The 23929-nt window shown below is 42.3% G+C and overlaps 2 protein-coding genes across 5 annotated transcripts; one reads left to right on the top strand and one right to left on the bottom strand.

Moving 5' to 3' along the window:
- Positions 1 to 10166: 10166 nt before the first annotated feature.
- On the bottom strand, positions 10167 to 17860 carry LOC112247385 (AP-1 complex subunit sigma-3). Of its 4 annotated transcripts, XM_024416137.1 has the most exons (6): positions 17323 to 17437; positions 16629 to 16719; positions 16058 to 16236; positions 13638 to 13746; positions 10354 to 10491; positions 10167 to 10279 (listed from the first exon to the last, which is right to left on the bottom strand). In XM_024416137.1, the coding sequence occupies exons 1-6, from the start codon at positions 17391 to 17393 to the stop codon at positions 10244 to 10246; spliced, it is 624 nt and encodes a 207-aa protein (XP_024271905.1). In that variant the 5' UTR covers positions 17394 to 17437; the 3' UTR covers positions 10167 to 10243. The 4 variants fall into 4 exon arrangements, with proteins under 4 accessions (XP_024271905.1, XP_024271908.1, XP_024271907.1 ...); XM_024416140.2 differs by lacking the exons at positions 16629 to 16719; positions 17323 to 17437 and adding an exon at positions 17450 to 17860; XM_024416139.2 differs by lacking the exon at positions 16629 to 16719 and having other exon boundaries at positions 17323 to 17457.
- A 120-nt stretch (positions 17861 to 17980) lies between these two features.
- Positions 17981 to 23904, top strand: dhrs12la (dehydrogenase/reductase 12-like a). The gene is made up of 10 exons (XM_024443197.2): positions 17981 to 18136; positions 19685 to 19818; positions 19984 to 20066; positions 20203 to 20298; positions 20486 to 20567; positions 20663 to 20724; positions 20849 to 20953; positions 21196 to 21286; positions 21535 to 21672; positions 22612 to 23904. The coding sequence occupies exons 1-10, from the start codon at positions 18066 to 18068 to the stop codon at positions 22725 to 22727; spliced, it is 978 nt and encodes a 325-aa protein (XP_024298965.1). The 5' UTR covers positions 17981 to 18065; the 3' UTR covers positions 22728 to 23904.
- Positions 23905 to 23929: the final 25 nt, after the last annotated feature.

Here is a 23929-nt window from a genome sequence, read left to right as displayed (position 1 = left end):
TCACGGTTGGGATGGTGTTCTTCAGCTTGCAAGCCTCCCCCTTTTTCCTCCTAACATAACGATGGTCATTATGGCCAAACAGTTCTACTTTTGTTTCATCTGACCAGAGGACATTTCTCCAAAAGTACGCTCTTTGTCCCCATGTGCAGTTGCAAACCGTAAAAAAGTATGTTCATCTCGAGGAGGCAGAATGCGTCTCCTTCCTGAGCGGTATGACGGCTGCGTGGTCCCATGGTGTTTATACTTGCGTACTATTGTTTGTACAGATGAACGTGGTACCTTCAGATTTTTGGAAATTGCTCCCAAGGATGAACCAGACTAGTGGAGGTCTACAATTTTTTTCTGAGGTCTTGGCTGATTTCTTTTGATTTTCCTATGATGCCAAGAAAAGAGGCACTGAGTTTGAAGGTAGGTCTTGAAATACATCCACAGGTACACCTCCAATTGACTCAAATGATGTCAATTAGCCTATCAGAAGCTTCTAAAGCCATGACATTTTCTGGAATTTTCCAAGCCGTTTAAAGACACAGTCAACTTAGTGTATGTAAATGTCTGACCCACTGGAATTGTAATACAATGAATTATAAGTGAAATCATCTGTCTGTAAACAATTGTTGGAAAAATTACTTGTGTCTTGCACAAAGTAGATGTCCTAACCGACTTGCCAAAACTATAGTTTGTTAACAATACATTTGTGGAGTGGTTGAAAAACAAGCTTTAATGACTCCAAAATAAGTGTTTGTACACTTCTGACTTCAACTGTACATACACACACAATATATAAAAATATATATACACGGGTCACAACAAGACAAAGACGTCTGAACTGCTACACCATCTTGGATATAGATATACAGTGCCTTGCGAAAGTATTCGGCCCCCTTGAACTTTGCGACCTTTTGCCACATTTCATGCTTCAAACATAAAGATATAAAACTGTATTTTTTTGTGAAGAATCAACAACAAGTGGGACACAATCATGAAGTGGAACGACATTTATTGGATATTTCAAACTTTTTTAACAAATCAAAAACTGAAAAATTGGGCGTGCAAAATTATTCAGCCCCCTTAAGTTAATACTTTGTAGCGCCACCTTTTGCTGTGATTACAGCTGTAAGTCGCCTGGGGTATGTCTCTATCAGTTTTGCACATCGAGAGACTGAAATTTTTTCCCATTCCTCCTTGCAAAACAGCTCGAGCTCAGTGAGGTTGGATGGAGAGCATTTGTGAACAGCAGTTTTCAGTTCTTTCCACAGATTCTCGATTGGATTCAGGTCTGGACTTTGACTTGGCCATTCTAACACCTGGATATGTTCATTTTTGAACCATGGCCTGACCACCATTGTAGATTTTGCTTTATGTTTTGGATCATTGTCTTGTTGGAAGACAAATCTCCGTCCCAGTCTCAGGTCTTTTGCAGACTCCATCAGGTTTTCTTCCAGAATGGTCCTGTATTTGGCTCCATCCATCTTCCCATCAATTTTAACCATCTTCCCTGTTCCTGCTGAAGAAAAGCAGGCCCAAACCATGATGCTGCCACCACCATGTTTGACAGTGGGGATAGGGTGTTCAGGGTGATGAGCTGTGTTGCTTTTACGCCAAACATAAGGTTTTGCATTGTTGCCAAAAAGTTCAATTTTGGTTTCATCTGACCAGAGCACCTTCTTCCACATGTTTGGTGTGTCTCCCAGGTGGCTTGTGGAAAACTTTAAACAACACAGCTAGTAGTCAGTTAGTCACTGCTAGCGGTCATCAGCTAACCTTAGCCCAGTCAACTCCTGCCAGTCTGCACAGCTTGATTCAACCCAGAGCATACCGGACTGCTTTTTCTCCACCAAATCTCCATATCTCCGGATTCCTACCGCAAGCCCTGAACCTTTTCAATTGGATCATCGCAGCGAGATAACTGCTATCTGAGTGGCTACTCCTGGCTATCGACTGTCCCGAAGCAAGCATCAGCAAGCATCACCTGGAACTAGCCTCGTGCTAGGCCCATCTCCTGGCTAGCTGAAGAGGTACATCAGCCACTCCTTGGGCTACAATGCCTATTTTGCCAATTGACCTGAACCCCTTTTACTGCCGACACGGAAACCTGCCGATCCATCAAGACTGGTCTGCCGACGTAACCGTCCGAGGGGGCTACAACAGACTCTTCCGTCGCGACGTCCCCCTAAGGCCCTTCTGCTAGCCTGCTAGCCCCGGCCCGCTAGCTGTCTGAATCGCCATGTCTCCAGCTCGCCTAGCTACTCACTGGTCCCTATGATCACTTGGCTATGCATGCCTCTCCCTAATGTCAATATGCCTTGTCCATTTCTGTTTTAGTTAGTGATTATTGCCTTATTTCACTGTAGAGCCTCCAGCCCTGCTCAATATGCCTTAGCTAGCCCTGTTGTTCCACCTCCCACACTGGTTCAGGTGATCTCACCTGGTTTAAATGGTGTCTCCAGAGACAAAACCTCTCTCATTGTCACTCAATGCCTAGATTTACCTCCACTGTATTCACATCCTACCATACCCTTATCTGTACATTATGCCTTGAATCTATTCTTCCGCGTCCAGAAACCTGCTCCTTTTACTCTCAGTTCCAAACATACCAGACAACCAGTTCTTTTAGCCTTTAGCCGTACCCTTATCCTACTCCTCCTCTGGTGATGTAGAGGTTAATCCAGGCCCTGCCTAGCTCCCCTTCCATTCCCCAGGCACTCTCATTTGTTGACTTCTGTAACCGTAAAAACCTTGGTTTCATGCATGTTAACATTAGAAGCCTCCTCCCTAAGTTTGTTTTACTCACTGCTTTAGCACACTTTGCCAATCCGGATGTCCTAGCCATGTCTGAATCCTGGCTTAGGAAGGCCACCAAAAATCCTGAAATGTACATCCCTAACTATAACATTTTCCGACAAGATAGAACTGCCAAAGGGGGCGGAGTTGCAATCTACTGCAGAGATAGCCTGCGGAGTTCTGTCATACTATCCAGGTCTGTGCCCAAACAATTCGAGCTTCCACTTCTAAAAATGCACTTTTCCAGAAACAAGACTCACTGTTGCCGATTGTTATAGAACACCTTCAGCCCCCAGCTGTGCCCTGGACACCCTATGTGAATTTATTGCCCCCCATCTATCTTCAGAGCTCGTACTGTTAGGTGACCGAAACTGGGACATGCTTAACACCCCAGCCATCCTACAATCTAAGCTAGATGCCCTCAATCTCACACAAATTATCAATGAACCTACCAGGTACAACCCCAAATAGATATCATCCTGACCAACCTGCCCTCTAAATACACCTCTGCTGTCTTCAACCAGGATCTCAGCGATTACTGCCTCATTGCCTGCGTCCGTAATGGGTCTGCGGTTAAACGACCACCCCTCATTACTGTCAAAAGCTCCCTAAACACTTCAGCAAGCAGTCCTTTCTAATCAACCTGGCCCGTGTATCCTGGAAGGATATTGACCTCATTCTGTCAGTAGAGGATGCCTGGTTATTCTTTAAAAGTGCTTTCCTCACCATCTTAAATAAGCATGCCCCATTCAAAAAATGTTGAACCAGGAACAGATATAGCCCTTGGTTCTCTCCAGACCTGACTGCCCTTGACCAGCACAAAAACATCATGTGGCATACTGCATTAGCATCAAATAGCCCCCGCAATATGCAACTTTTCAGGGAAGTTAGGAACCAATATACACAGGCAGTTAGGAAAGCAAAGGCTAGCTTTTTCAAACAGAAATTTGCATCCTGTAGCACAAACTCCAAAAGGTTCTGGGACATTGTAAAGTCCATGGAGAATAAGAGCAGCTGCCCACTGCACTGAGGCTAGGAAACACTGCCACCACCGATAAATCCACGATAATTGAGAATTTCAATAAGCATTTCTCTACGGCTGGCCATGCTTTCCACCTGGCTACCCCTACCCCGGTTAACAACCATGCACCCCCCACAGCAACTTGTCCAAGCCTCCCCCATTTCTCTTTCACTCAAATCCAGATAGCTGATGTTCTGAAAGAGTTGCAAAATCTGGACCCCTTTAAATCAGCTGGGCTAGACAAACTGGACCTTCGAAAGCCAAGTTAACAAACAGATCACCGACCATTTAGAATCCCTCCGTACCTTCTCACCTATGCAATCTGGTTTCCGAGCTGGTCACGGGTGCACCTCAGCCATGCTCAAGGTCCTAAACGATATCATAACCGCCATCGATAAAAGACAATACTGTACAGCTGTATTCATCGACCTGGCCAAGGCTTTCGACTCTGTCAATCACCACATTCTTATCGGTAGACTCAACAGCCTTGGTTTCTCAAATGACTGCCTCTCCTGGTTCACCAACTACTTCTCAGACAGAGTTCAGTGACCAAATCAGAGGGCCTGTTGTCCGGACCTCTGGCAGTCTCTATGGGGGTGCCACAGGGTTCAATTCTCAGGCACACTCTTTTCTCTGTATACATCAATGATGTCGCTCTTGCTGCTGGTGATTATCTGATCCACCTCTACGCAGACAACACCATTCTGTAAACTTCTGGCCCTTCTTAATCTCCAGATGAGCTACAATGCCATACAACATACAACTCTCCTTCCGTGGCCTCCAACTGCTCTTAAATGCAAGGAAAACTAAATGCATGCACTTCAACCGATCGTTGCCTGCACCTGCCTGCCTGACTTAGAATATGTGGACATCTACAAATACCTAGGTGTCTGGCTAGACTGTAAACTTTCCTTCCAGACTCACATTAAGCATCTCCAATCCAAAATCAAATCTAGAATCGGCTTCCTATTTCGCAACAAAGCATCCTTCACTCATGCTGCCAAACATACCCTCGTAAAACTGACTATCCTACCGATCCTCGACTTCGGCGATGTCATTTACAAAATAGCCTCCAACACTCTACTCAGCAAATTGGATGCAGTCTATCACTGCCATCAGTGCCATCCATTTTGGCACCAAAGCCCCATATACTACCCACCACTGTGACCTGTATGCTCTTGTTGGCTGGCCCTCGCTTCATATTCGTCGCCAGACCCACTGGCTCCAGGTCATCTACAAGTCTTTGCTTGGTAAAGCCCTGCCTTATCTCAGCTCACTGGTCACCATAGCAGCACCCACCCATAGCACGCACTCCAGCAGGTATATTTCACTGGTCACCCCCAAAGCCAGTTCCTCCTTTGGCCGCTTTTCCTTCCAGTTCTCTGCTGCCAATGACTGGAACGAATTGCAAAATTCACTGAAGCTGGAGACTCATATCGCTCTCATTTACTTTAAGCATCAGCTGTCAGAGCAGTTCACAGATCATTGCACCCGTACATAGCCCATCTGTAAATAGCCGATCCAACTACCTCATCCCCATATTGGTTTATTTCTCCTTTGTACCTCAGTACCTCTACTTGCACATTCATCTTCTGTACATCTATCCCTCCAGTGTTTACTTGCTAAATTGTAATTACCTCACCACTACGGCCTATTTATTGCCTCACCCCCCTAATCTTACCTCATTTGCACACACTGTATATAGATTATTTCCATTGTGTTATTGACTGTACGTTTGTTTATTCCATGTGTAACTCTTGAGGTGTTGAGGTTTGTGTTGTACTGCTTTGCTTTATCATGGCCAGGTCACAGTTTTAAATGAGACCTTCTCAACAGGCCTACCTGGTTAAATAAAGGTGAAATAATGTTATATATATACACACACACACACACACACAAATATACATATATACACACAGATGAAGTTGTAAGTTTACATACACTTAGGTTGGAGTCACTCCACACAGTCACCACTCCACACATTTCTTGTTAACAAACTATAGTTTTGGCAAGTTGGTTAGGACATCTACTTTGTGCATGACACAAGTAATATTTCCAACAATTGTTTAGAGACAGATTATTTCACTTATAATTCACTGTATCACAATTCCAGTGGGTCAGAAGTTTACATACACTAAGTTGACTGTGCCTTTAAATGGCTTTCAAAAGATGGCATCATCTGAAGGGAAATTTACGTGGATATATTGAAGCAACATCTCAAGACATCAGTCAGGAAGTTAAAGCTAGGTCGCAAATGGGTCTTCCAAATGGTCATGGAAAAATGGCTTAAGGACAACATAGTCCAGGTATTGGAGTGGCCATCACAAAGCCCTGATCTCAAACCTATAGAAAATTTGTGGGCAGAACTGAAAAAGCGTGTGCGAGCAAGGAGGCCTACAAAGCTGACTCAGTTACACTGTGTCTGTCAGGAGAAATGGGGCAAAATTCACCCAACTTATTATGGGAAGCTTGTGGAAGGCTACCTGAAACATTTGACCCAAGTTAAACAATTTAAAGGCAATGCTACCAAATACTAATTGAGTGTATGTAAAATTCTGACCCACTGGGAATGTGATGAAATAAATAAAAGCTGAAATAAAACATTCACTAGTATTATTCTGACATTTCACATTCTTAAAATAAAGTTGTGATCCTAACTGACCTAAGACAGTGAATTTTTACTAGGATTAAACGTCAGGAATTGTGAAAAACTTAGTTTAAATATATTTGGCTAAGGTGTATGTAAACTTCCGACTTCAACTGTAGGTTAATGAGCCATATCTGTTTATTGTCCAATAACATATTCAAAATAATCCATCTACCTTGATAATCTGTTTGGACAATTTGCACATTTGGATCAAAATTACTGTTAATATCATCACCCCTTTTGAATTTCTTTGCCCATAGGAGAAATATATTTCGCCCCCCCAGTCCTTTTTCCACAAAACTTCATCTAAAATTGTTGAATGAGTTTCATGTAAACAATAGATATTATTTTCCTTCTCTTTTAGCGAGGTAAATACTGATAGTCTTCTCTTATTATCTGCTAAGCCATTACAATTATAACTGGCTATACTTATTTCACCACTTACCATAATGAGACACAACTTTCAATTCTATGTATCAAAATATATGTTTTAAACGTACCATTAAAAAGTAACATGATGATTGAGTGTCTATATAGCTGTACCATGATATTTGCATTGCTACTAAGTTAAACTCCAATTGGTCCCCACTATTCCACACGCTAATAGCCCTCCTCATCCCGAGTTGGGTTGTCATCACAATGCCCTGCAGACCAACCCGACCCCCCGGATCCCATAGCCCCGGAGAGACCGGGACCCATCCTTCAGAAAGAGCACAGTGCCACCCACAGAACAGAAGCAGATCAACCTCCAAATGCATTTCATTCGCCCTCACCTCGATTTGTACTATATATAGCAGTTATATATATATATATATTTTTTTTTTAAATTATTTTTAAATCCTGTTTCTTATTTTCCATAATTAGCTATTAATATTTGTAGTAATGTAGGCAATTTATGCAAAGGATTTTTACCTCTCACCAGTCTCGCCATTACCAATATTACATTATGGCAAGCAATTATTATATTAGCAAACAGTTAGTGAATCATCCTATATTGTCCCTAACATCTTTAACTCCCTTGGAGCAGTTGTGGGATAAACACACACACACACACACACACTCAACCCCTTTTCCCCACAACAACCATAGACTCAGATTCTCAACAGTTGCACCATCCTAGAGCCCAACTCAAGAAAGGTCTTGATTTACAAATGCATGTACAGTTGCAGCTGTATGAGAAGGCCTGCAAAATTGGGCAGAAATGGGGAGATTTGATTAACCATTGTCACAACCTATATGATGGAGGTCAGATATACCCCCTTCACCCCGTAGTGACCATATTCCCAAGCATGTCCGTGCAGTCAGACCAGAGCCACAATAATATACCCCCTCTCTGAATGTCCGAGTGTGACCCCCTACCCATGGGTTATTGCACCTAGAGTTGCCAGCACTGCCACTGCCTGGGTGGGGGCACCCCACCGGAATCCCCACCGGCTAGGTACAAGGTCGTCAAGGTTCTCATTAGCAGCTTTGAGAATTTCCTTGTATATTATGCTCTCCCATCAGGGGGCTTTGCAGGACCAACCCTGCCAAGCAAGCTCAGAATCTTGAGGGGGCAGTGCTGCTCTAAGTCTCCGACCACATTTTGGCTGCATACAGACCGCTTACAGCAGGCCCATAAAACAGAAAGGGACTTCTCCTTAGTATCTGGGTCATTCATGATGTCAAGCAATGTCTAGGGTATAGCGTTGTGTACCATTCCATCAATATAGGACCAGAAATAAAATGGTCTTAGATGTAGAATTTATTTTTAAAGTGTAGTTCCCAATGATAGGACAATAAACAAATTATATGTATCATTTATTTTAAAACACTCTCACCACGATAGGACAATAAATAAAATGTATAATTATTTTATTATGTATATCCCTCATCTGAACAACTTCAAAAGCTCTCTCACAACCCCTGCTCACAGAAATACCTTGGTTCTGGGATATGCAACCATTTCCTTTCTCACTCAACACCACACTTTCCCAAACACCAAAAAACACACCACACCATCCATCCACACATACTGCGCCTTCTGTTTACTGAGTTTTTCTCCACCATGTTGAATTAGTGCTTTTGTGTTCCAATTAGTTATATCTATTTTCTGTTGTATTATTACAATCCATAACTGGGCTAGAATTGCGTTTCCTTATTTGCCTCTCTATGAGAACTTTGTAATTTTTAAAATAGCCATGGAGTAGTCTTTGTGTCTCTGAACAACTGGTTATCAATATACAGTTTATCGACGAGAGTGTTTCCCTTTCAACCTATTTTCCTTGAAAATTGGATACAGAACTTTATGCCGTTCTGCAATTTCCTTCGGGAACTGGTCATTCATGCCAGCAAGTCTTTTACCCATCATTTTATCTTTAAAGAAAGAAGTTTGGCAACGATTAGGCGTTCATACCTCTGCCCTTTCTGTCCGAAGTGAACACGTTCAAGTTGGATTGTATCGATAGCTTCGCGTGGAATCTGAAGCGCTGTAAGGACAAACTCTCTAACTATAGATTCAGGAACTTCTCCTTCTTACCCTTGTATCCCTGTAAGTACTAGATTCTCTCTCATGGATCTAGTCTGTATTTCAAGTAAGGCTTCACTCAGAACGATGACTAATTTCTTAGCCTGGGGCGAACAAGGTAGTCCTTGTCAATTCCACTAATAAAACCAAGAGATGATCAATTTTCAACAGGTGGAAACAACATACTCTAACATTTAAAATGACAGACTATTCTGGAAACAAAACTATTTATTCAGACAGTACAACTTTAACGGCACTGAGTAGGCATCACTTTCCAAATTGTCAACCTTTAGCTTCAATCTTAGAACCCTCTGGCTCTAGCTTGCCAACTGAGAAATATTACAATAAGACACTATCACGTTTGTGCAGGCAGTGGCTATGTTAACCAACATAGAATTAAAATAATAAATGTGACTTTCGAAGTGGTAAGAAGTTGTGGTTTACAATCCTTGGATCAACTCACAACTGAATTAAAACATTTGAAAATGCAGCAGCAATATGCTAAAATAACATATTTGCTTAAAAATCAGATAAAGCAAAGCAGGCTACAATTACTGTAAAACATATGTGATCTTATCAAATTTGTAATTATAAAATCATTGTAACTAATAACACATTTAAAAATAAATCTCAAAGTTAAACTCTGTTTTAAAATGAACTCCTAAAATTATAAAACTCCTAATGCATCTTTCAGAAAGTGCTTATAGGGGCCTTCCGAGTGGTGCAGCGGTCTAAGGTACTGCATCGCAGTGCTTGAGGCGTCACTAAAGACCCGGGTTCAATCCCGAGCTGTGTCGCAGCCAGCCACAACCGGGAAACCCAATAGGCGGCGCAAAATTGGCCCAGCGTCATCCGGGTTAGGGGAGGGTTTGGCCAGCCGGGATGTCCTTGTCCTATCGCACTCTAGTGACTCCTTGTGGCGGGCCGGGAGCACACACGCTGACACAGTCGCCAGTTGTACACTGTTTCCTCCGACACATTGGTGCGGCTGGGTCAAGAAGCAGTGCAGCTTGGAGGGGTCGTGTTTCAGAGGACACATGGCTCTTGACCGAGTCCGTACGGGAGTTGCAGCAATGGGACAAGACTGGAACTACCAATTCGGGAGAAAAAGGAGTAAAAAGTACAAAAAAAAGACTTATAATATTAGAAAGTGCTTATATAAAACAGACCATGTATTCTGTCAGAATGGAAGAGTATCTTAAGAATAAATCTTCTTTGAAATGTTGTGGCACTTATTGAGAAAAGGATTCTTCGGTCTTAAGATTCGACTCACGTCCCTGTTATTGGTTCAGTAGGTCGGTTTACTCATATACTCCTCCATTGTCTGTTGAGAGAAAAGAAGAAACATATTGAAATATTTGGGCAAGTGTCACACTTAAGTGACTGTGTGTGGGTCACCTCTTGTAGTGTCTCTGCCTCCTCCATAGCGATGCCCACAGCTGTCTTGGAGGTCTCCAGGAGCTCTCCTCCCACCAGGAACTCATCCAGGATGAAGTATGCCTTCTCAAAGTTAAAGATGATGTCCAGCTCACACACCTGCGCCACACACAGTTGAAGGATATCGATGAGTCACTCACTCCCAAGATCGGCCAAAGAATGAGGCAGGGTTGTAGGGGACTGCAGAAAGAAATGGTGTGCTACAGGACGTGCGTATGACTGTGTAACAGTACTCTTCTTGCGTTGTGTACAATCAATCATCGACATGAACTCCAACTTGTAGCACCAGTCATGGAGCTTTATTCTGATAGGAACAGCACAAAATTCCACGTCATGCGATGCACGGCTCACCATCCAACTCTGCACTCATGCACTGTACAAAATATACGGACCCCCCCCCACACAGTAAGTTGCTAGCTAGTATTAGCGGGAATTCTCTACAAAATGCATAATAAATATTCACCAAAAAAATGCTGCATCTTGTGTGATGTTCGAATAATATTTACAAACAAATTGATATAAATTGTACATTTAAATCATCACTTGGGAGTATAAAAATCACTTCTGACGTACAGTGCTTTGCAAACAACTTACCGCTGGTTTGGTGCTTGTTCACTGGGACGATTCTAACTGAATCCTCCCTTGTAAGCATGCTACGCAAACCAGCCAATAAGATGCCATGTTGAGTAGGTGAAGGCAAGACAAAACTAAAACCAAAAACCCATTGACTTAACAATATAGTGGCAAGGGGAATCACCAATATAACCCTGTTACATGTGCTGTCGTTTTACCCCATACATTTTCCCAGACACACAAAAGTACTCGTTACTTTTTGAATGCTTTGAGGACAGGAAAACGGCAAATTCACACACTTATCAAGAGAACATCCCAGGTCATCCCTGCTGCCTCTGATCTGGCGGACTCACTAAACACAAATGCTTAGTATGTAAATTATGTCTGCGAGTTAGAGTGTATCCCTGCCAATCCGTATGAAATATTTTTGTTTAATTTTTAAAATATATTTATAAAAACCTGTTTTGTCATTATGGGGTATTGTGTGCAGATTTAGAAGGGATAAGGCTGTAACGTAACAAGATATGCACTGTACCATACCCTTTCGTGCCTTATTGTTTAATCATATAATTATTTATTTGCAATAATTGTTTTGATGAAATTCTAATTTTGCTTCTAGTCGTTCCAATTCCTTCCTAATTCGTTCGATAACATTATGGAAAAAGGGTTTATTGTATAAATGTGGCAACACCTCTCTTGCTTTGGAAAAAAACAATGGGTTAGTTTTCAGGCCTTCTGGGCGGGTTTTGAGTAGTCATTGTTCTAACAATCTTTGCTAGAACTGGCATCCCTGCCACAGAGCACGCGAACAGAGGTAGCAGTTGTCTGTGTGCGTTGTGCTTTTTCTTCGAGTTGTAAAAGCAAGCAGAGCAAAAACTGGCTACTCTTTATTTGACTGATGTAGCTGGCAAAGTAACTGCTGTTTGACTTAACAGAAAAAAAATGTACTTATTCCCAGTGATGAGCTAGTAGTGTAACTGACATGTAACGTTAGCTAATGTCTCATCCCCCCTCGACTGAATTTCTGTCTGAAGTGAATGAACTAGAGCTAGCTCCTAGCTACCACAGCCAGTTCAGCTCTAGCCTCTGGTAGCAGTATATAACAGCTGCTGTGAGTATGAAAATGTTTGGTAGCCTTTGTTTGTTTTATCCAGTTGATGTACCATTAGAGCTAGTCAAATGTTGGCTAACGTTAGATATTATTTTTACCCCAATCACAGTCAATATAGCAATGTAACATTATTGATCTGTTAGTTTCCTACTTGTTATACCGACACGGTATAAACAGCTCTACAGGCTTCACTGTCACAGTGCACAGTCAGTACACAACAATATGCTCTTAGCATAATCAGATGGTGACAGGTGTCCCAGCAAATTCATACAGCCAAGGATGACCAATCTTCAGAGCTCAGGTGAATTTTGCAGTATATTATAACAATCAGTGAATGGATACAAAGTTCCATCTTGAGTTGATGGGTAGGCTACAGTCTGGGAATAATGGTCACTTCAGTTATTGAACCATTGATTCTATTCTTGGATAATATAATGTATAACTGTACATCAAGGTAATTCTTTGTCATGTCTCATCGGATAAGGATCAGATGGTGACATGTGTCTCAGCAGGGTCAGGTAGCCAGGGAAGACCAGTCTGTGATGTTGAGGAGCTTTCGCAGATGCAACATTTTATTCTCTTTGTGCAGTAAACACCAGACAGGCCAGAAGCTTCAAAGATTTAAACTATTTTAAGGCAGTCTGATTAACCTCTAAAGTTGATTTCCAAACTATAGGGGTTAAGAGGCTTTTCCTGATGACAAAACATAAAACAAAAATGTGAGGATGACCTGGGAGACTGATGATGATGAATGGATACAGATGTGTTTGAATGCTTCGTCATGTTCATATAATCTCAGACAGAAATTACTGCAGTTTAAGACCATCCAAAGAACTTTCTATAAAATGCTAACCTCCCCTGCTATTGTAATGGTGAGAGGTTAGCATGTCTTGGAGGTATGATATTTATGAGACTAACTTTCTCACTCATCATTATTATTCACGATTAATTAAGGATTATTCATAAACATGGTAGAATCCACACTCATTGTCCCCCCCCCCCACTCCTAAAACCAAAGTTGCACCCCTGCATGTAAGGACCTTTTGGGGACCAATAATTGATTCCCATTTAAAATCCTATTTTCCCTAACCCCAAACAGCAAGTTAGGACTGGCAAAATGTCCCCACTTCTCAGAATGTTAGTTGGTTTGCTCTTCTTGTGAGGACTTCTGATACTCACAAGAATAGTAAAACATGTACACACACACACACACACACAATGAAGTAGGCTTTGTCAAAGTTAAAGATGATATCCAACCCACACCTGCAGCAGAGCAGACAGGGCAACACAGAGCAGACAGGGCCACACAGAGCAGACAGGGCAACACAGAGCAGACAGGGCAACACAGAGCAGACAGGGCAACAGAGCAGAACATCAATGAGAGGCAATAGGCACCATTAAGACTATACAATGTTGAAAATACTGTAAAAACAGACCTTAACATTTAGTTTCTATTCATCAATTTAACCTATTCTTTCCCCTTGTTTTATTAAACCTTTCCCCCAGCGAGAGCTTAACCTGACAATAACTATCCCTTACATTGCCTGTACATTATGCTTACGTTGCCAAAGTATTTGTCCAGCAGCTCGACATATCGTTGCAACACCTCCAGGGTCAACAGTTCATTGTCCTGGTCCTCCAGACCACAGCAGAAGTAGAGACTGGCATACCTGCAAGGGAGCAGAGAGTCAGGGGTCAAGAAACAGGGTTACAGTTGTTATGTTTATATGCAAGGGAGTCACTTTACCATAGAGGTTAATGCGTGAGGTTAAAAACAATCTGCTTGTCTGTTATGTATTTACATGTACACTGACTGTACAAAACATTAGGAACACCTGCTCTTTCCATGACATGAACTGACCAGTTGAAAGCTATTGTCGTGTCTTTGGCTATGCCGAATTAAGTAATATGACATGCTATTCTATAAAATAATTTTTTTAATATTACCTGATTGAGCTAATCATGTAAATGTAATTAACTAGAGAGTCGGGCACCACGAAATAATATTTATAGAGCTGTTATCTTACGAATAAACTCTGAAAGACCTAGTAATATTTTACATCAATAGCAGTCAACATTAATCTTCATCTTAATTCAGTCTCATGTGAAAGTTGTAAATTCTTGGTTATCTGCACAAACCCTGGCTAACAAGTTGAACCAGCAATACAAAATTGGGTTTAATTATTTATTTACTAAATACCTAACTAATCACACAGAATTACACATACACATAATTAAATCATAACTTGACTACAAATTATGTCATAAAGGAAAACGTCCCTAACGGGCGGAACAGATATGACAGCTTGTTACACAAAAGAAAAGGGCTGGGTTTGAGTGAAAGAGCGAGAAGACTGAGGAACAAAGGCCGAAGCTGTGCTATCGTAAATACAGTATCTTATGCATTCGAAATTACTGCCCATTTGGAAAAGGAAAATGCAATAAATATTTACTCTGAGCTGCGCTTCGGTAGGTTGGTGGTAGATGGAAGTCAGTGTTGCCCAACCGAGTCCTTTGAAGAATGCCTCTGGTTGTCAATTGAATACGTTGTAGTAACGTCTTTGTGTGGTAGACGGGATACTCTGTCTGTTCCTTCCTAACCGGCGTTTGCAGCTGCTGTTGCTAACTCAACGGCTAGGAGGTATCACTTCTGTAGTGAATAAGAGTTCAAAGTTCATACCATTCGCAACCAAAGCTCACGCTGATGTTGGCTTCATTCTGTAGTTATTATCTGAACCATTCTGTCATCGGACCGTCGTCCTACATCCTCGGAACAGGAGGTTATAGTGTCGTCAAGGGCTTATATAGGAAGGGAGTGGAGGGCGTGTTTGAAAAGTTTTATAGCCCATGTCCCTTCACAGGGGCGGGCCACTGATTGAGCAGAGCCCTATCTTATAAAAACCCAAATCTCACATTTTAGAAGCTAAAATCATATTTCATCCCATCACAAATAATTTCATATTCAAACATTTAAATTGAACAACAATTCCATGTGAATCCGATAACTCTGCTGTGTAGACTTTATGTCATCTTATCATTGATGAGAATGTCTCAGATGACAACCGAACTGACATCATATTCATTAAGTACCACCACATATGTTCCATTGGTTGGATTACCAGAATCTAGTTCATTTCCCCCCACCTTCTGATGTTCCCAGAATCTATATGTTAACCAAGGGTTTTGCAAATGTAACGTCAGTAGGGTAGAGAGAGGAAAAAGGGTGGAGAAGAGGTATTTATGACTGTCATAAATGTGTATATGTGCCATTCAGAGGGTGAACAAGACAAAAGATTTAAGTGCCTTTGAACGGGGTATGGTAGTAGGTGCCAGGCGCACCGGTTTGAGTGTGTCAGCAAAGGTTTTTCCCTGTCAACAGTTTCCCGTGTGTATCAAGAATGGTTCACCACCCAAAGGACATCTACCCAACTTGACACAAGTACTGTGGGAAGCATCCCTGTGGAATGTATTAGACACCTTGTAGAGTCCATGCTCTGATGAATTGAGGCTGTTTTGAGGGCAAAGGCGGGTGCAACTCAATACTAGGAATGTGTTCCTAATGTGTTGTACAATCAGTGTATATTTCACTTGAGCGTGTGCCGTGTGTGTGTGTCTAAGGAGGACTGATGAGGAGGAAGGGGTTTAGGAGGTTAAACATGAACCACTAATAAAGGGGCCAAGGATGGTTCCAGTCTACCCAATTCCCTCCTCCTTTCCCTCCCTCTACAGTACAGTACACAGGCACCATAGTCTGTTCCAGCCCAGAGACAATAGTGAGAGGGGCTAAACACAGACAGCAATGGGGGTCAACAGAGAAACAGACAAAAGAAGGAAAGACAGAAGTCAAAAATAGGAAAACAAATAATCTGCCAAATAAAGAAAATCAGAGACAGCGAGAAGGGATATAAGAGAAAGAGATCGAAGGTAAACCACAGACAGATCCAGCCCAGACCCAGAGAGAGGTTCTGCTTCCTCAGTCACCTTTTGTAAACAATCTTGAGGTCCCTCCAGAGGAGGAAGTTACAGGAGTGGGGAGGGCGAGCCAGCACCATCAGAGTCATTTCCCTGGTCACCTTCTTCTTCTCTCTCTCTGTCACCGGAGTGAACCACTTTTGCAGTCGCAACTTCCCCTGCCGGCTTAACAGTAGCAGGAAGTGCATCTGAGGGGGGAGGGGGCAGGAAGTTGACCAGCATGGGACCCAAATTGTAAAAATAGAATGACTAGAATGGATATTATTGTAGGCAACAGATTGAGTGTATTTCTTCAGACATAGTATGCTCATGTAACACATGAATGGACATATTCATGCAGGCTACTCACACATACTCAGACACTTTGAACACACCCCACAATTACACACTTAGGCCTAGTTGATGTGTTGGAATCCAAACGACAATTCAAAACAACACTTCTAACTGATACGTGGTTGTTGGGGTGGGTATAATATGTGGAACGTTCCAACAGGAATCTGTTCCAAAAACTTCGTAAAGTACAAGGTTGCCAACAAACAAAGCATACAAAGTTGCACGATCAATTCACCTAGCTAATTACCTGTCGAATAGGCATCAACTCTCCACATCGCTTATTCTTAATGTTTGTCCATAGACTACCAGAGAGAGGGAAGACATTTTTCGGGATAAACCTGGTGAGTGAAAAAAAAAATAGTCCTTACCCTATTCACAAATAGGATGCCATGAAAATGTAAAAGTATTAAAATATATGTATCTTATTCTGCCACTATACAACTTTGTATGTGTAGTTTGTTGGCAACCTTGTTATTTACGAAGTTTCTGGAACAGATTCCTGTTGGAACGTCCACAAAGTATACCCACCCACGTTGTTGTGCAAGACAAAAACGATATTTCACAATCTCCACAAAATCAGCCTAATAAAATGGACAGTTTTAGCAAAACTATAACTTACACATGACTTTCGAAACGTTCTAGTATGAAAACAACACATTGTGCAACAACCCATCGATAAACAGCTTCTTATGCAAGACAAACGGCACAACTGTTCAAGTGGGAGAGGTGGTTTCAGTGGTGCCAGCCAGCAACGCTTCTTTAAGCTACTGTAGTGTCCGGGCAAACAGGTGGAGACAACCTGCCAAATCAACTGGGTGTGGCATTGACAACACCGTTACTGTAGCCTACTCACCTTTTGGACAGGTGCATGTTCGATAGAGAGAATGTACTTCCCCTGTAAAATGTCAAAACATGGAACCAAAAGCAGACATTTTACTCACCATCGTGAAGCTGCAATGTGAGAGTAAGGCCAACAGTTGAGGGAAAATATGTTAACTACATTCCGGTACATAGGGACTGGCAACGTCAAATTCCCACAATGCTGTGGGTTAAGTTGCGAAACCATACCTTCTCTAGTCTTGACTGTGCCGCGCCCCGTTTTTTGCTTTGCTTGGTCGGAATTGGTTCACACCTTTCACCGGAGCTTCCTGGGCAAGGTGCATTGTAGTACTTTACTAACTGGTTTATGATCAAATATAGATATTATCCTGTTTGTCAAGCCAAGTTATGTGCGTCTGTTATTTCATTTCCAGCGACAGACATATTGCGTGTTCTTTTGGATTTTTCTATTGTAGCCTAAAGGCCTATAAAAACCGATAATTAGTCTCAGTTCCCCCAGAATTATTATCAATAATTCCCTGATTTAACTTTCTTCTGTTACTGAAATATGCGGTCGTTGAAATTTAATTTGAAATGCTGTGCATGCAACTCCTGAATTTGCCATGCAAACCTATTGGAGATTCAGTAGGATTGTTTTTTAACATTAATTCAAGCCTATAGACATCATGGACAGTGTCGAGCTGACACCAGTTGACACCGAGTTTGATTGTGCTTCAGTTGTTGATCCCAACTCGCCGCTGGGTGGCCGAAGGTGTCATCCAATGTAAATTCACACACGTGGGTTTGGTCCAAGTTAAAACCGGAGGAGAGAGCGCAATAACGGACGACGGGACGAGAGGATTCCATGGGTAATACAACGATGTCTCTTTACCGCAACTCCGCGTGGTTTCTGAAAGGAATGACTGAATTCACCAGGTAAGATTTTCTCCGCTATGGTGTTTCTGTCATCATCATCATCATCATCATCATCATCATCAGCAGCAGCAGCAGCAGCAGCATCATCACATTGATGCTTATATATTTACTCTGGAGAACAGTAGTCAATTGATCACTGGTCTCCTATCTGTTGGGCACATACGCACATATTTGTTATAGTTGATTTTGATACTTCATGGAATCAAATCCCTGGCTACAAATGTCACAAGTTACAAACTAAATCGATAAAATGTATACAACTGAATGTTCAAAAATAAATATTTTCTATTCCAGAACAATGTGTATATTTTCTCTCTTTCATTCTCTCATTTCCCTTTCTTTCTCTCTTTCTCTCTGTGCATGTGTGTTCATCATTTGGCAAGATAGTATTAAATTCATCACAGTGAACATTCTGTGAACATCACAGTGGTTCAGGTAGATTCTAGATGTTCACTGGTAAAAAGAAACATCAACCAATTTAACAGATGGAGAATACTGGTTAAGCAGTGTTCCAACCCTGTCTTGATTAATCCTGTAATTTTGCTTTGAATGCCTCAATCAGTGACCTGTAACTTGTATGTACAATACATATGTATTCATGTCTGTATTGCTTACCACTGTCATTTGAGTTATTTTACCCTCAATGATTAAGTATTGCATTAGGATAGCAAAACCGATCCCAGATCTGTAAAATAGGGCCTGGGCTATTACTGCTGTGTTGTGTCAAAACCACGAAATGGACAAAACTGTTAAAGACCCGTTGACTTTTTGCCATCATATTACTAATCAATTGGGTCATTAATGCTAACTACAAAGCTTTACGATCTTATTTGGATATCGACCAGCTCAAGTCAATGCCATCATTTGGAACTATTGATAAATGGTTTACAAATAGCATCAGATCACACACTGCCCTTCCTCATTCTGAACAACAAAGCAATCAAATCCAACTGAAGAGGTGCCTTTGTCATTTATTCCCCACTTCCTTTGTTCAATGTTGTGTTTTCTTGCAGAGACCAGTCTCTTTACCCGCCCTGACCCTTGACTCCGCTAGTGTTTATGCTGCATGACACCACCAAACAGAGCATGCATTTAGCCCAAAACAATCCCTAAGTACGGCGCTGCCTTACTCCCTTCATCCCCCATTGGGAACAATGGCTGCCATTGAACCCCTTGACGTGGCACACAGGCTGCTGTAGCTGTCACCAGCGGTGGTCTCAGAACCGCCTCCTCTCTCCTTCTCACATTACCTAAGAGATGTGACAGTCTTTCCCTTTGTTAGACCTTTGTCTTGCTCACTGAATATCTGAACTGTTTTGAATTTGTTCCATTTTAGATGCTGTCTCCTCACTCTGACCATATCTGACCCCAGGACATCTATGTGCACTGGCACTGACCTACTTTCTTTTAATCTGTTTTCGATCAATCATTCAATGAATTATTTCAACTGGAAAGGGATTTATTGTCACCCTCTACCACCCTGTGGAATGGAGCAGTGGATGGATAGCCTCCACCTGACTGTTGTCTGTCTATCTGTGTGTGTTGCAGGAGTGCGTTCCTGTCTGCAGCCAAGCACTTTGTGGAAAAGGACCTGGAAGTGTCCATGGCAGGCAGGGTCTTCATGATCACTGGAGCCAACAGTGGCATAGGGAGAGCTACAGCCATGGCCATCGCCAAGAGAGGTATGGTGTGTGTCTGTAGAGTAGAGAGAGAGAGTGTGTGTGTAAGTGTGAGTTAGTGAGTACATGTGTGTCTTTGGAGGAAGAGCATCATCACATTTCACCGCACTGAATACACCCCTGGTTCAGCCACTCTTGCCCTACTGTTATCCCCCATCCCCTTTCCAGGTGGTACAGTCCACATGGTGTGCAGGAACAAGGACAAAGCAGAGGAGGCCAGGGCTGACATTGTCAAGGAGTCAGGAAATAAAGTGAGTGAGTTTGGGCCTCTCTCTTACCCTCAAAATGTGTGTGTGTGGGGGGGGTGTAATCATCATGTAATGTGCCCTCACCCCTCACCTTGTGCTCTGTAACCCTGCAACTAGTGTAATAATCATGAAATTTCAGGAAATATATGTCCACATTCTGGACCTATCAGAGACACGGAAGGTTTGGGAATTTGCAGAGGCCTTCAAGAGGAAGTACAAAGCCTTGAATTTACTGGTGAGTGCTGAACACGTTTGAATCAAAGTCATAACCATGTAACATATATTTCTACTTCTAGCCATCACCCTTTTATCATTCTCTCTTTCTATAAATGTACACAGAGTTCTTTCCATGTTTTATATAGCTTTATATGTGTACAGTATTCATAATGTAGGATTATTGATTGACTGATTGACGTGGACAGATAAATAATGCAGGCTGCATCATGAGTGAGAGGGATGTGAACGCTGAGGGGCTGGAGAAGAGCTTTGCCAGTAACGTCATGGGTGAGTCAATGACAGAGGTTATTGTGAATACTTCAGGCTCACAACCACTTCCGTTCAAAACCCCTTGAAAGAAACACATCTCTCTCCATCTCTAGGTGTGTATATCCTGACCAGGGGACTGATTCCCTTACTGGAGAAGAGTGCAGAGCCCAGAGTGGTGAGTTTGAAACCCACTGGCGGTTTTTCTCATAATGTAATTTGACAACAAACAAAAAAAACATACTTCAGTGTGCTTCCTGTTTATGATTATTTAATGTTTCCTGTCTCCCCTCCCTCCTCAGATCACAGTTTCATCTGGAGGGATGCTGGTCCAGAAGCTGAGGACAGGGAACCTGCAAACAGAAATAGGCCGCTATGACGGGACCATGGTCTACGCACAGCACAAGGTGAGGGGAGCAGGGGCACACGGCGCCAGGTGAGGGGAGCAGGGGCACACGGCGCCAGGTGAGGGGTGCAGGGGTACACAGACATCCATACAAGGTTGGAGACAATTATAGTAAATGCATGATGTGGTGGTCTCTTGCTGGTCTGTGCTTGTCACATCATCTAGGGCTGATTTTATTTGGTCAGAAATGTTACATTTGAGATTTGTATTTGAACTGATCCCAGCTACTGGTGTGTGTTTCAGAGGCAACAGGTGGTGATGACAGAGCAGTGGGCCCAAACCCATAGCAACATCCACTTCTCAGTGATGCATCCTGGCTGGGTGGACACACCAGGTACTGTATCAATACACCACAGCTACACAACTACCAGCAGCAAACAGCTTCGCTTCCAAGTATGACAACATTGTAAACACACATCCACATTTGGAGATTGACATTTACTATTGAGATTTACAATTTCAATATAGATATCCGATGCCATTTTAAATACAAATCTAATAGTTTTAAAACAATACATTCTGATCAACAATTGTTTATTAAAATAAAATGTGTTACTGATGAGTCTCTTTCTGGAGTTGTAGCGGTGGCCAATGCCATGCCTGACTTCCACCAGTCTATGAAGGACAGCCTGAGGACCCCGGAGCAGGGGGCTGACACCGTGGTGTGGTTGGCCATCTCAGAGGCCGCCGCCACCAAGCCCAGCGGAAGCTTCTTCCAGGGTAGGCAGTAAAAGACACAGAACACACTTACCACACAACTTCTCCATTAAACGAAGTATCACAAACAAAAGTAAAGCATGGTCTGAAGCATGGGATTGTCCCCATTTGTTTACCAATTACAGAGAGCGAATTAATATGTATTTTGTGGTAAAGTATCAGAGGTCATGACCAGAAAAGAGAGACAAAACTACAGTAAGACAGCAAAGTGAGGTCTAGCGTAGAGTGTCATGGGTTAAGTGTCAGATCCACGCACTCTCTCTCCTCACAACTCATTCTCAATCTGTGCTTCTGGAAAAAACAAGAGCTCTTTAAAACAGCCAGGCTTCTCGGGTACAGTGGACCTCAGTCAGAATTGGAGAAGAGAGACACCGAAGGAGAGGGAAAGAGGATATTTGGAGCATATGGGAGGGCTTTAGAGAGAGGGAAAGGAGAGAGAAAGAAGATGAGTGCTGTCTGAATGAAGTGTTTGTCTGTGTGGGTTTGACTGGGGGCATGAGAAGACTGGAGGTTGGGGATAGCGGGCAGGGGTGGGTTGGGTTGGGCTGGGTTTCTGGCGTTGGTCCACTGCAGCTGGAGCTCTTGGTACCAGATACTGCCAGAGTACAGTGGAACCCCCCCCTCCCCCTCCCCCTCCTCCTCCCCCTCTGACACACACCCTCTTCCTCCATTGTGGCGACCTCAGTAACCTTCCCCAGCACAGCGGGATAGCAAAGAATCACTTCAATAGTCACTAACACAGACACCCCCTCTCATCTCTGCACCTGCATTTACACAATACATATCAGGGGACAACAACTAGGCCTACATTGTATTGTTTGAACTGTATTTTCTAGATAACTTCATTGACATGGCTATAGGATGGATCAATCACAACGTGAATAGTAAATGCTTCTATTTTAACCAACCAGGTTGTAAAACATATTGTGTTGTGTGTGTCAGATCGGAGGATGGTGTCAGCCCACCTGCCCCTGGCCTGGACCCACAGTTCCCAGTTGGAGCAGCAGAAGTTCATGAGTGTGATGGAGGATCTGGCCAAGACCTTCCAGCCCCACTAAGACCACTACCACCCCCCCAGTACTCTAGATACACTGGAATCAGTGTACTGTATCACAGTATTCTGTGACCCAGTTCAGCAAAGCTAACAGTCTACACATACCTGTCAGGGGGGGAGGAGAGAGGAGGCATCCTACTAGATTTGATTTGCACTACTTTAACAATTTAGATATTTATTGAACCAGAGCACATTTAATATGTAACCTATAGCTTACAACACATTATATTTTAAGCTCAACTCCAGCACTGAGGGCTAAAACAGAACAGTGTTTGATGGTGATGATGCTGATTTAGGGTTCCCTGAAAAGGGTTCTTTACCTTGTTGCCTTTGAGCTGCTGATAGGGAAAGCACTTTTCAGTTATTTATACATTTAACCCAACAAACACAGTATGTTGCTTTTCTACCACTTCACACAGTGACTCAATGAAAGCTGTCAATCAGATGGGAATCTGATGTGACCAAAGTCACTTCCTTATTCATCCACAAATCACAGCCTGTTGCTATGGGCCCAGCCTAACAACACGTGGTTGGTTGGTTTACTCTGCTCGTGTTCAAACTAATTTACCAAGTGCTTCTTTAGTATTACAACCTTATGAAGTTGTCTATAAAGCTTGTGTACATAACTGATTAAATGCATGGTGTACATTAAAAAAATGACAACATCAGGAGGACAAACACCAGAGGGATACACTACAAAGCAGGATCAGAGTTAGCCAGCTAACTTTGATTAACAACCAGAAATAACTATTGAAACCTAAACTTTGATATGTGTTTTTGGTTGAGTCAATTAGACCATGCCAATTTCATGCTTATCTTATAAAAACACAAGTTATTTCAGAATATTTTGGCAAGTTAGCTGGCTAAATCATTGATCTTGCTTTGTAGTATAAGCCTTTGGGTGGTTATACTGAGCCCAGGCATGAAGAGACCTCTCACTATCAGCAGGTAGATGGGCCTTTTACCTATTCACACCCAAGAGGTAAGGAAGGAACCACAGCATTACCTGACATGTCCAATACAGCTAAGGTATATTTATTTAATACTATTGGATGTTTAAGGGGCACTTAAACAGTTTGAGGAAGTGATAAGATAAATATATGCTTAAAGATAAGGCGATAATGTAGGCAGTCATGTATTTTGTGATATCATCCTTGAATAAAATAAAATTCACTTATGTCTTTTCTGACTGTTACTGTATTGCAG

This window comes from Oncorhynchus tshawytscha, linkage group LG13 (genome assembly GCF_018296145.1).
Source record: "Oncorhynchus tshawytscha isolate Ot180627B linkage group LG13, Otsh_v2.0, whole genome shotgun sequence".
NCBI classification, from domain to species: domain Eukaryota; kingdom Metazoa; phylum Chordata; class Actinopteri; order Salmoniformes; family Salmonidae; genus Oncorhynchus; species Oncorhynchus tshawytscha.
This window is presented reverse-complemented; position numbering and strand designations above follow the sequence as displayed.

Excerpts from the sequence above, each read along its gene's own strand:
- LOC112247385 (XM_024416137.1), bottom strand. The coding sequence starts at position 17,393 with ATGTACCGGAATGTAGTTAACATATTTTCCCTCAACTGTTGGCCTTAC. Across the intron at positions 10,492-13,637 it reads TGGACAAATACTTTGGCAAC|GTGTGTGAGCTGGACATCAT; the intron begins GTAAGCATAATG and ends TGTGTGGCGCAG. Across the intron at positions 10,280-10,353 it reads AGGCAGAGACACTACAAGAG|ACAATGGAGGAGTATATGAG; the intron begins GTGACCCACACA and ends TTCTCTCAACAG.
- dhrs12la (XM_024443197.2), top strand. The coding sequence starts at position 18,066 with ATGGGTAATACAACGATGTCTCTTTACCGCAACTCCGCGTGGTTTCTG. Across the intron at positions 18,137-19,684 it reads GGAATGACTGAATTCACCAG|GAGTGCGTTCCTGTCTGCAG; the intron begins GTAAGATTTTCT and ends TGTGTGTTGCAG. Across the intron at positions 20,568-20,662 it reads CTTTGCCAGTAACGTCATGG|GTGTGTATATCCTGACCAGG; the intron begins GTGAGTCAATGA and ends CTCCATCTCTAG.